The following is a 13309-nucleotide window of genomic DNA, read 5'->3' as shown; positions in this document are numbered from 1 at the left end:
AATCAGGTCGCGTCCCCGCCCTGCTTCAAACTCTCCAATGTGTCCCCACCAGGCTTAGGAGAAAAATCTCAATTCCTTGCCACGGCCTACGGGAGCCGGCTCCGCCCGCCTCTCCGGCCTCCCCTCCTGTCGCCCGGGCGCGGAGCACCAGCTACCAGAGGCAACTTGGGGAAGCTGTCTTCCCGTAGCTTGGAGCAGCGGCCCGCTCTGCATTAACACCGGCCGAGTCGTTTAATCGGTAACGTGCTCCATTTCTGAAACGTCACTCCAAGAGCTACCCGCTATCTGTGGCTATGTTAGCCACTCGAAAGAGCAGAGTGAACGCAAAGGGAACAGCTCCTGAGCGGGGAGACGAACCCAACATCTTGCTCCCCAGAGAATGCGCACGATAAGCCCTCTTGGCCATGCCATACTACCAAGAGCCACGTAGAGCCAAAGCGCCGCGGATAGCTGGGGCAAACGCCCAACACCCTCGTGGACAGCGGGGACTGCAGCTCCCGGGCTAGCAGAAACTGCCAGGCCGACCGCCGCAGCTGCCTCACCTTTTGAGATAAAGCAGGAGGACTATGATGGCACCCGCGACGATGACCGGAGTGGCGAGCAACATGCTGACGTAGAACGTGGGGTCGGTATTCTCACCTGGCAAATGGAGAGCAAGCGCAAAACGTGAGAGATCAACCCCTTTTAGGAAAAAAAAAACAAAACACCAAGCAACGGTTGGATCAAACTAGCAAGATCACAGATATTTCCGCACTCCACCCCGACCTATTTTCCAAAACTCTTCAATTATCTTATCTTCCGTTCCCTTCTTCGTGAACAGCACAGTCCTGCTCTGGTGCCTAAAATGCCACGGATGACTAAACAGCTTGAGGGTTATCCGAAAGCAGGATATCTTAACTAGTTTCGGACACTGTTCAGAACGTTGGACCTGTTAAAAAGGTCATCTCATTAACAGTGACTACCTTTTCATGTTGGTTACCACTATTAGACTATGTAAATCAATCCTAACTACCTACTTATTAACTGAGCAGCTATGATATATGTGATACCATCCTAAGGGCTTGCACATGTATGTACAGCTATGCTATAGAGATACGTAACAGTTATCTCCCGTTCATACAGATGAGAAGGACAAGGCTCAGAGAGGCGCAATAGCTCGTCCAGAAGGGTTTCAGCAGTGATGCCATCAAGCCTCAAATCCGGCACTGTCTGGTTCCAGAGCTTTTCGTTAACCGCCTTGCTATATATCTCACGTATAGAAGGTCATGTCTCCTTATATGCTCATTTTTCCCACTAGGACACGACCATTTAGAAAGCAACATCAGGGCCTAGCATCACTGTGTTAGCCTCTGAGGTGACCCCAAATGATCCCTGCCTCCTGATATTCACATCCTTATGTAATCTCCTCCCCTTGAGGGTGGGCTGGACTAACTGACTTGTTTGTAAAGAACTGAATAGCAGCGGTGATGTCATTTCCAAGATTAGGTTATAAAAGACTGTGATTTCCACACGGGTGTTCTCTCACGCACTCTTGCTTGGGTCACTTACTTGAGCAAGCTCGCTGCCGTTTCATGAGGCAGCCCTGTGGGGAAGCCCCAGGGGCAAGAAGCTGAGGGAGGCCTCTGTTATTAGCCCCCTAGGGTGGCTGTGGCAGATCACCACACGCCAGGTGGCTAAAAACAGAAATGTATTCTCTCACGGTTCTGGAGGCTAGCAGTCCAAAATCAAGATATCCATGGGGACATGCAGCCTCTGAAGGCTCTAGAGAAGAACCCCTCCTTGCTGCTTCTTAGCTTCTGGTGGCTCCCAGGAACCGCTGCTGTTCCTTGGGTGCAACTGCGTCACTCCAATCTCTGCCTCCATCCTCACAGGGCCTTCTTCCCCGTGTGTCTGTGCATCTCTTGGCATTTCTGTGTATCCTCTCCTCTGACAAGGGTACTAGTCATTGGATTTAGGGCCTACTCTAAGACAGTCGGACCTCATCTTAACTTGATCACATCTGCAAAAACTCTATTTCCAAAGGAAGGCACAGTCACAGGTATAGGAGTTGGGACTTGAATGTATCTTTTTGAGGGATGGGATTCAACCTGCTACAGCCTCCATCCAACAGCCAGCAAGGAATGGAGGCTTTCCAACGACCACATAAGTGAGCCTGGAAGCAGGTTCTCCAGCCCCAGTCAAGCCTTCAGATGAGACTGGAGGCCCAGCCAATAGCTTGACTGTAACCCCATGAGAGAACTTGGGCCAGAGGTACTGAGCTAAGCTGGGCGCTGACTCCTGACCCACAGAGACTGTGAGATGGTAAATATGTGTCTTTTAAGCCACCAAATGTTGAGGTACTTTGTTATGCAACAATACATAACAAAATACAGCCATGCCGGGCACATAGCTTGCTCAGTCCCTCAATTAGTAGGGAACTGCCTACCTCAACAATCTGTTTCTCTGACCTTTAGAGAGCTATTAGAAAGCTCTTCAGTCGGTCCTATTTTGCCCCGTGCAGCCACAAAAGAAAATAACCTATTCCCTCTTCTACCTAACAGCCCAAATATTAGGATTCAGCAATCGGGACTCCTCACCCCTGAGCTTGCTTCATCAACCACTCCTCCCAAAATTTTGAGATTCTTTCATATCCTGATTACCCTTTCGAGAATAGATTCCAGTCTGCCACTGAACCTCCTACAGTGTGGCGCCCAGAATCAAACACTGCACGCTGCTGATGTGGCTGGGACCCTGTGGCGCACCCTGCAGTGTTCCCTTGCTCTCTCTATGTGCTGCACCGTCACTGCGGCCTACGGCTGCATATGCCTTTGGGGGATATTTAAGTCAATGCTGAGTCACTTTGAGCTTACAGTTCAATAAAACCCTATACACCGACCCCACAACATACATACACACACACACACACACACACACACACACCCATAAAGCACAGGTCTTTCCTGTCCTGTACTTGGGCCTGACACACAGTTTGCTCAGTCACTCCGTTAATAAATGAAACTTGTTTTCAAACCTAGATACAGTCTGATCTCTATTAAATGACATCAAGGTCACTGTTCTCTCTTGATTCTATCACCGGTACATAGGATAGCCCTCTAGCACTGCACGATCTGCAGATTTAATCATGCCTGCCTTCTGATATTTTTGTTCAGGCTGTTAAGAAGATGGAGACAGGACAGAAGAGAGAATAATACCTTTTGGATTGTGGATTTTCAAAGAGCTGTACATTGTGAATTAAACCTGGGTGATCAGACAGTAATTAAACAGAAAACACAGTTCAATTGTAGATATTCTCTGGATGACATCAAGAATGCAGAACAGGGGCGCCTGGGTGGCACAGCGGTTAGGCGTTTGCCTTTGGCTCAGGGCGTGATCCCAGTGTTATGGGATCGAGCCCCACATCAGGCTCCTCTGCTATGAGCCTGCTTCTTCCCTCTCCCACTCCCCCTGCTTGTGTTCCCTCTCTCGCTGGCTGTCTCTATCTCTGTCGAATAAATAAATAAAATCTTTTAAAAAAAAAAAAGAATGCAGAACAATCCTTTACCCCAATCTATTTTCTGCTTCAGCTTAGTTTTCATGCATCAGTGGTTTAAATTTTAATGAAATCCTGTTCTCTTACCTATACTCATTGCTTGACTCCAATTACTCCAGAGTTTGTCATCCTCATAGCATAACTTATTTGTTCTGACTCTTATTCTGACTGTGTTCAAAGTATCAGGAAGCACACCAGGGACCATGAAACAAATTGTACCCTTAGATATAAAATAAAAACACACAAGGAATGTTACCAGGTTATTCCTTTTCTGCTTCTGAATGCTAAATATAATTATCTGCCAAATTCTGTATATGATTAAGACTTGGACTGCAGTCCAAATTATCTGACTGTTAACTCCTCAAATAAAAATTGGCAATAACCCACAGAACAAAGGAGTCTATTTTTCTCAAAGCAGTTCAAATTTAGACTATGGTCGCCCTGCCCCACCCCCAATCATTCTATGACTTTAAGCCCAAATAGCTAACGTAGAATTTACTGACCTCCAGGTTTCCCTCAAATTCTGAATTCTGACATTTGGCCTCTTCAACCTTAAAGGAAAAAAAAATTCAAAAAATTTAAGAGATTACATTATATCATTTAACTATTTCTAACAAGGTTTCCTTTTATCCCATCAAAAGAGGACCAGGTACAGTGAAAGAAGGCTGGTTTTTTTTAATAAGTGGTGCTGGGTCAATTACATATCCATACAGGAAAAAAAAGAATCTTGACCCCTACCTCACACTATTTACGAAGTCAATTCCAGATGGACTGCAGATCTAAATGTGAAAGTTAAAATAAACTGAACAAATAAATACATAAATACAGCAAGATTTTAGAAGAAAATGTAGAATATCTTCATGACCTTGAAGCAGATTTCATAAATAAAACCAAAAAATATTAACCCTAAAGGAAAAATTGTTATAAAGTCATCTATATTAAAATTGCAAACTTCTTCTGTTCATCAAAGATATCCTATTAAGGAAATTAAAAAAGTCATGTATAGGGTGAGAGAAGTTATTTGCAATTCCTGACAAAGGACTTGCATATATACGTATCATATAATATATACTTATATTTACATATAATATGTACACACACGTATACATAATCCCACCAATTAATAAAGAAAAGACAGCCAACCCAACAGAAAAACTGGCAAAGGATTTGAACAGGCATTTCACAAGAGGGTATTCAAATCACTAAGGAACATGTGCAAAAGGGCTCAACTTCATTAGTCATCAGGGAAATGCAAATTAAATCCACAAGAGAACAATACACACACCTACCAGACAATACCAAGTGCTGCTGAGGATATGTAGCATCCAGTATCCTCAATTTCTGCTCTTAGTAGTGTAAACTGGCACAACCATTTGGGGAAAGTCTTAGTATCTATTAGAGACAGTCATATGTAAGCCTCTGACCCACACATGCCCACACGTGCCCACCCTCACACGCACACCAAGAGACAAGAATGCAGTGTTCATAAAGACTCTATTCATAACACCCCCAAGCTGGAAATTATCCAAATGTCCACCAAAGGCAGAATGGAGAAATCAAATGTGATATACCGACATGATGGAATACATGCAATGAGAACAACACACTGACAACTAGAGGCAACAATATCTCTCCCATAAATGCAACACTGAGTGAAAGAAGGCAGACACACAAAAAAGTAAATTCTGGGGGCGCCTGGGTGGCTCATTTGGTGAAGCAGCTGCCTTCGGCTCAGGCCGTGATCTCAGGGTGGTGGGATCGAGGCCCTGCATCGGGCTCCTTGCTCAGCGGGGAGTCTGCTTCTCCCTCTGCCCCTCCCTCATGCTTGTGCGTGCGCGCACTCTCTCTCAAGTAAATAAAATCTTAAAAAAAGGTAAATTCTGTATAATTCATTTATATAAAGTTTAAAAAGAGGCAACAAAACTAATCTATGGGATTAGAAGTCAGGGTAATAGTTGTTCTTTGGGAGGGTAGTGACCAAAAGGGGTCACGACGGGGCTTCCGAGGTGCTGGTTACATAAGTGAAAAATCATTTGCAAACATAACTTATGAAAAATCATTGAGCTCTACATAACAACTCATGTGATTTTTCTATTGGACACTATACGTCAGTTAAAAGTTAAAAAAAAAAACGGGTGCCTGGGTGGCTCAGTCAGTTAAGCAGCTGCCTTCAGCTCAGGTCATGACCTTAGGGTCCTGGGATCGAGCCCCATATCCAGGCTCCCTGCTCAGGGGGTAGTCTGCTTCTCCCTCTGCCCCTACTCCTGCTCTCTCTCTCACGCATGCCCTCTAACAAATAAATAAAATCTTAAAAAAAAAAGTTAAAAAAACAGTCTCCCTTGTTGAGAGTATAATATATCAAAAACAACTGGGTTAAAGAAAAGATCAGTTCTGAAAAAGCAAATATTTCAAAACTGGAGCAAAAAATCAACACATGAAAATCTGTTGCTTAGTACAGTCTAGTTCTGGCCAACAGGTTGTATGAAAAGATGTTCATATCACTAATCATCAGAGAAATGCAAATCAAAACCACAACGAGGTATCACCTCATACCTGTTAGAAGGGTCATCATCATCAAAAAGGTAAGAGGTAACAAATGCTGGCAAGGTTGTGGAGAGAAGAAAACCCTTATGCCCTGTTGGTGGGAATGTGAACTGGTACAGCCACTATGGAAAACAGCATGGAGCTTCCTCAAAGAGTTAAAAATAGAAATACCAGCATAGGGAATACAGTCAATAATATTGTGATAACATTGTTTGGTGACAGATGGTGATGCTTACGGTGAGCACTGAGAAATGTACAGAATTGTTGAAAAAATATGCTGTACACCTGAAACTAACACCATATGTCAATTATACTTCAATTAAAAAAATACCATATGATTCAGCAATTCTACTACTGGGTCTCTATCTGAAGAAAATGCGGGCTCCCCGGGGGCTCAGTTGGTTAAGCCTCTGACTGTTGGTTTCGCTCAGGTCATGATCTCAATGATTGTGGGATGGAGCCCTGCGTCAGGCTCCCCATTCACTGGGGAGTCTGCTTGAGATTCCCTCTGACTCTCCCCTCACACACGTGCTCTCTAAGGTAAATAAATAAACCTTTGGGGAAAAAAAAGAAAATGAAAACACTAATTTGAAAAGATACATGCACCCCTGGGGCGCCTGGGTGGCTCAGTTGGTTAAGTGTCCAACTCTTCATTTTGGCTCTGGTCATGATCTCAGGGTTGTGAGATCAAGCCCTGTGTCGACCTCTGCCCTGGGTGTGGAGCCTGCTTGGGATTCTCTCTCTCCCTCTCCCTGTGCCCCCCGCCCCCGCACACATGCACGCTCTCTAACAAAAAAAAAAAAAGAAGAAGAAGAAGAAGAAAAGATACAAGATACATACACCCCTATGTGTGCTGCGGCATTACTCACAATAGCCAAGATATGGAAGTAACCCAAGTGTGCGCCGATAGATGAATAAAGATGTGGTATATGTACACATGTACAATGGAATATCATCCAGCCACGGGAAAGGAGGAAATCCTGCCATTTGTGACAACACAGATGAAACGCGAGGGCACTGTGCTAAGAGAAGTCAGTCGGACAAAGACAAACACGGTATGACCTCACTTAAATGTGGAATCTAAAACGAGCTCATAGAGGCAGAGAGCAGAGTGGTGGTTGCCAGGGGCTGGGCTATCGGGGGAAATGGGGAGATGTCGGGCAAAGGGTATAAACTTCCAGTTATAAGTTCTGGGGATCTAATGTACAGCACGGTGATTGTAGTTAATAACACCACATTGTATACCTGCAATTTGCTAAGAGAGATCTTCAGTGTTCTCACCATTTAAAAGAAGGTAACTATGTGACGTGACAGATGTGTTAATGAACGTGATTGTGGTAATCACCTCACAAGATCGATGTATATTAAATCACCATGTTGTACACCTTGAAAATAATCACACTGTACAACCCAAATATCCAAATGGTTTTTACTTGCAATCATACCTCAATGATGCTGGAACAGTCAACTTCTATCAAAGAGATGTTTAAACATGGGACAAAGACCAGAAGACAGAGCTAAGACTTTTGACCTTGAATGTTATTTACTAAATGGTTCCTAGCAGCATCTGGGAAGAGCTGAAAGGCCAACTGAGTGATCAAGGGCATCCTATCGACACTTCACACAGGGCAGAGAAAAAGCCACTTGGGAGTCAGAGACCTGTTGGGGAAGCCCGAGTACCAACTACCACTTGAGGGATCGGGTGGCAGGTTCCTGTCTCCCTCCCCTGGGACATCTCCCAGATACATGTATGTTCCCGAACTGGCAAATCACTGTGTAAATTGAAGGTTCTGGGCTCTTGTTCAAATGTAAATTCCCTTGCATAGTTTATCGGCTGCTCAGATAACTCTGTGAGAAAAGGAAAACAAGGGCACAGAGGACCAAGTAGCTCATCTGTGGAGAAGGGGGGTGGTCAAAGACAGGTCATTCCTTGCTTTGTGGCTCTGTCATGAGCTACCTCTGACCACAGCCCCCATGTGAGGGCATCAGTTCATGTTCCAGCCCACTTCCCCCCTTAATTACAACACCAGGCAAAATAATTCCTCAAAAAATCTTGCAAAAAGGGGAGGGGAAAAAAAAAAGGTCTAACCAGCAGAGCTCAAAATCAGTGAGCACACAAAAAGCTGATGACATTTTAGGAGAGGAAGCAGCTGGTGAACATCTGCTAGGAGAAAGAACATTCAACCCAAATGTATAAACAGAGTTAATTCCAAATAGACTACAGTTCTGATTTAGGAGGATAAATTCCATAGTATGTACATTCTCTTCAGGGCAGAAGCTTGTAAGAAAAAGGTAACTCAATTCAACAAGAATTTCTTAAGTGAGGATGAGGCACATGGTGTTAGACCCGACGTTCTCCGTCTAAGTTTAATGAAGACCAACCTTTGAATACGTAAAGCCCAACTTATCAGCTGTGTGGCCTGTAGCAAGTTACTTTCCCTCTCTGAGCCTTAGTTTCTCGATTAAATATAGGTTAAAATAGAACCATTTCGGGGACTGTTATATGCTATTGTATAAGAAGGACCTAGAAGAGGATCCGCGTAGCCCATCTTAAACACTTAGTAAGTGATGGCTCGTACAGTTAAGAGGAAGTACTGCGGTGGCCCCCGGGGTTAGGGACACCAGCTTTAGAGTCAGACTTGATGAAATCTCGACTCTACCACTAAGCTTAGGAGTAAACCTCTGAGATGGCATCTTTCTCATCTGTGAAACGGGGACGAAATCAGGGGCCCTAGAGCCACAGGGTTACTGCGAGGATGACACGAGACAGCCGAGAGAAGGTGCTTCTTAAAATGCCTGCTACGGAGTAACTGCCCCATCCGTGCGACCGCTATTAGCAGGAGCTGCCCGGTGTAAACACCACCTAACTCCTCCCTACAGGAGCTTTTTATTTTTAGTTGGGAGAAAAGGCCTTCCCACGTGATCAGGGGAACCAGCAGGACAAAATTCAGTGCCAAATGAGTAATACAAGCAGCCTGTGTCTCAGGATTTCAGACAGAAGAGAGCAGTAAAGGCTGGAGTCAGCAAGGAAACTTCAGTGTTCCCACAGCTGACTTGGTGGTAAATCCAAGCTTCACCTTCTCCCCACTTGGAAGCCCTCTGCTTTTTCCCTTTGCAGTGCCGTGTGGGGACACTGGTTTCTGGTATGGGTGGTGATTATTCTGTTTCAGCAAACGGATTCACCTGTGAATGCCCACAAAAGCTCTGGTCAGCTGTGGACCCGGGCCCTCCCTCTGGGGTTACAGCCTGTCAACGCTGGCTTATTTTAGTAAGTATTTTGGAACTCCCAAGTGAGCTAAAACAACTGGACCAAGGAATTTGTCCACGTGCGAGATGCAGAGCTCCTTTCCAGCACAGTCCCTGTGGCCTTGAGGCGCCACCTTATGGAACCTACGCTCCTCGGGGACCACGGTATTTCAATCTGGACAAAATTTTCGAATTGAATCAACAAAACCCCACTTGGTTGGTAGTTCAGACGAAAGCATCGAAGGCCCGTGTGACCTCTACTGTGAAGTGAAACAAAGGGACCAATGCCCTGAGGTTACGCCACATCCTGTTAGGCCCAGTGGCCCATGGGGACCTCTAATTAGTGTGTTTTGTACTAGATTCCCCGCGGTGTACGTGGACAGAACCCAACAACTATGGACTCCTCCAACTCGACGACTCTAGTTGCCACAAACCCTAGATAAGGGGAATGGCCACACCACAGCCTCGAAGTATCGACCGGGTCGGACCCTGGCCTCCTGCTTACACGTCTTTCCCTACTCTACTTTGGCCACACCGGTCTCCTTTCTGTTTCTCACACATGCCAAGCTCATTCTTGCCTCAGAGCCTTTGTACTTGCTGTCCGCCCACCCCCAGACGTTCACATGGCAAGGCCCTGCTTGTCACTCTCGTCTTACCTGAAATGGCGTCACTTCGGATGACTACCCAACCTCGTATTCCCTCAGGCCCTCCCATCGTGCTCCTACATGATCCATTTGATGGTCTTCATAGCATTCGTGCTCTGAAATCAGCTTGCTCATTTACATATTTCCTAGTAGGCAGGCTTCACGGGAAGAACAGACCTTTGCGTCAGGGTCATGTGCACATAAGACAGTGCCTGGCATGTGGCAGATACGTAACAAAAAATTTGTTCAGCAAATGAACTGATGAATGGCTTGAATCTTACAGCCGATGCTCCTACCATAAACCCTCAAACCTTCCACCACGCCCTACTTCAGACAAGAACCGTCATCATCACCACCATCATCATCAGCTGAGTAAGAGCTATATTTCAAGAGATGTTTCCATCTATTACCCTGGAAGAAATTCAAGTGAAAGAAAAATATCCAAATAAAATCAACCAGCTAAGAAAAACTTACGTAGAAAGTATCACTCGTCTCAGTTTGGCTGTTATTGACTTCCACTTGATAAGATAAGCATCTGCTGTAAAAATTCTGTGGATTCTTCCATTGCACATACAAGTTACCATTTTGGAAGAAGAGACGTTTAATATGTGGGGGATCAGGTTTCACTGAAAGAAACAGAAGAACACAAATTAGCTTCCAGAGTACTTTGGATGAAGTTCATATACGGGTAGAGAGAATGAGGGTCACGATTAACGTAGAAAGCTTATTTTAAACTCCCTCGTAAAAATGGATCCAAAGAACATCTTTGGGGTGTCTGGCAGATGGTGCGAACTCTGTCCTGCATCCATCCGGTTAGAACACGGCTGGGGTATAATCAGGACATTCAGTTGTGACACAGAGAATAAAGAAAAGAAGCACTTGGGTCCGCATGTGCATCCACCCCACGGAAAACGAGGGGCACCAGGGGTTTCCCCCGCTGCCGCTCACTTGCGTCAATCCAAGACCACAACTGCAACATCAGCCTAGTCTCTGTCATACACTGCAACGTGGACAAACCTCAAGGACATTATACTAAGTGAAATAAGTCCATCACAAAAGGACAAACACTGTAGGACTCCACCCACAGGAGATACCTAAAGTAGTCAGAATCACAGAAACAGAAAAGAGAAAGCGGGTTGCTGGTTACCAAGGGCTGGTGGGGGGGGGGGAAATTAGGGTTAGGGGGCATCGAGTTTCAGTTTTGAAAGATGAGAAAGTTCTAGAGATCTGTTGCACAACAATGTGAATATACTTAACATGACTGAACCGTACACTTGGAAATGGTTACGATGGGGAATCTAATGTTATGTGAGTATAATCACAATTAAAGTAAAAAAAATTAGCCTAGTCAATTTAGTCTCTCAGGAGTCAACTATACTTAAGACTAAGGGACAGAAGAGAGTGGAAGATTAGCAGAACACAACTTGAAGATGTCATCTCCCAGCTGAGAAGGATCTCTCTTTATGTCGCCACTAATCTCCAGGAAGAAGAGCAAAATGAGCTTTAAAAGGTCCACCAAGGACAATCTGCCAAGCAAGGGGGGAGGACAGAAAAGGGCTTTGCTTAGGATTATCCCACTTGGCAACTTACCACGACCTCACTCCCCTGGCCTTCGGTCCACAATTAGAATTCACTTGCGTGACTATCTGAAGGGGCAGTGAATAGTGTTCTGCTCCCAGGCTTGGGAACCTTTGTCAATTCATGGTTATTTGCCTATAAATTTTCTGTATACCACTTAACCAGAATCTGCACTCCTTGTTGGGATCTTACAACAAATAAATAAACATGATGCTTATAGTAGTAGTTTGCTTTAGAGATTTACAAAATACTTATATACCTCACATCATTTGGAACTTAGAACGGTTCTTTGAGGTCAAGAGGGACTACGGACCCTGTTTTACAGATGAGGAAACACTTTAAAGAGAGTTTATGTGCTTTGTCCGAAGCGAAGACCTAGAAGCTCAAGCAGATACTCTGTTTTCAAGTCGAGGCTTCTTTCTAATAGGCCAACGCTCGGCTGCGTTGGGTGTTCCGAGCGGTCGGGGCCTACGCCACCCCGCGCGTTAGCTAGTTTGAATATCACTTCTGATCGCTCCTCCTCCAGTCGGAGCCTTTTTTCAACTAAGAGAAAGATTATTTGGGAATCATATTTGATTTTCTTCTGCAGCATCATCCTCTCAAGTATCATAAGTAAAAGAGAACAGATCTTAAGAGTCAGAGAACCTGGTTCCGGTCTCGGTTCTACAAACGACTGCATGTTTGAAGTCTCGGCATACTCAGAAGGAAACAAGAGCAAAGCATGTGGCACATATACTCAAGAAATATTAGAATTTCCAAGCCTACTGCTTAAAAAAAAAAACAACAACCAAAGAAAGGTATACATAGATACAGTCCTTTTTTCTGGGAAAATCTTAAAACCCAAATCATCCCTTTTTTATTCTTTACATTGACTGTTCAAAAGACATAACACTTTTATCCACACCGTTGTACAGGACTTCTAAAACTTACCATGAGAAGTTAAAGGCACTATATTGAAGGATGGTCTAATTTTTCCTGCATTATCCTTGACCACTATTTGGACACTGTGCTGTTCAAAACTGGAATCCTTCAAATTAGTGAGAGCAAAGGAACAACCAATGTGTTGACCTTCCCTATAGATGTCTTCACACTGAAGAATTTTTCCCAGGCTGCTGTGCCTGCAAGATATAATGAGACAACCTTCTGGATTATTTTTAACAAGGTGTTCAGGAAACAAAGGCAGACATTTGTTTTCTTTTAAATGGCTGAAGAGGACCATGAAAGGCAACATTTGCAATATGGAAAGATAGCTTTTCTTAAAACCCTATTTTATAATGTGGCTCTGTTTCATACTCTAGGAAGAAACAAATGTCCCTGTTTGATGAACACTGGTACTTTCTTCTTCTTCTTTTAAAGTAAGCTCTACACCCAACGTGGCGCTCGAACTCACAACCCTGAGATCAAGAGTCACCGAGCCAGGTGCCCCAAAGACTGGTACTTTCTTTCTTTCTTTCTTTCTTTCTTTCTTTTTTAAAGATTTTATTTATTTGTCAGAGGAAGAGACAGAGAGAGTACAAGTAGGGGGAGTGGCAGGCAGAGGGAGAAGCAGGCTTCCTGCTGAGCAGAGAGCCCGGTGTGGAACTTGATCCCAGGACTCTGGGATCATGACCTAAACCAAAGGCAGACGCTTCACCGACTGAGCCACCTGGGCATCCCAACACTGGCACTTTCAATAGCTATGGGAACTATAGGAGCCCTGACTCCTTTTCGTCTTCTGTATAAGAGATGTTACGACGCCAGCACGAGAAGTTTTAGCCTTCTTGAAATG

At 44.6% G+C, this 13309-nt stretch overlaps 1 protein-coding gene across 1 annotated transcript in view; it reads right to left on the bottom strand.

Annotated features, from left to right (window-relative positions):
* Positions 1–13309, bottom strand: part of IL13RA1 (interleukin 13 receptor subunit alpha 1) — a 51697-nt gene that overhangs the window by 15721 nt on the left and 22667 nt on the right. The window contains exons 5-9 of the mRNA XM_034649741.1: positions 12472–12659; positions 10438–10589; positions 4033–4080; positions 3617–3749; positions 543–639 (exon numbers count right to left, since the gene is read on the bottom strand). Of these exons, the coding sequence (XP_034505632.1) occupies positions 543–639; positions 3617–3749; positions 4033–4080; positions 10438–10589; positions 12472–12659 (618 nt within the window). The remainder of the gene's footprint in view (positions 1–542; positions 640–3616; positions 3750–4032; positions 4081–10437; positions 10590–12471; positions 12660–13309) is intronic.

The sequence above is a fragment of the Ailuropoda melanoleuca genome, chromosome X, assembly GCF_002007445.2.
Source record: "Ailuropoda melanoleuca isolate Jingjing chromosome X, ASM200744v2, whole genome shotgun sequence".
In the NCBI taxonomy this organism is placed as follows: Eukaryota; Metazoa; Chordata; class Mammalia; order Carnivora; family Ursidae; genus Ailuropoda; species Ailuropoda melanoleuca.
The sequence above is the reverse complement of the archived record's forward strand: the minus strand, read 5'-3'. Positions and strand labels throughout refer to the sequence as shown.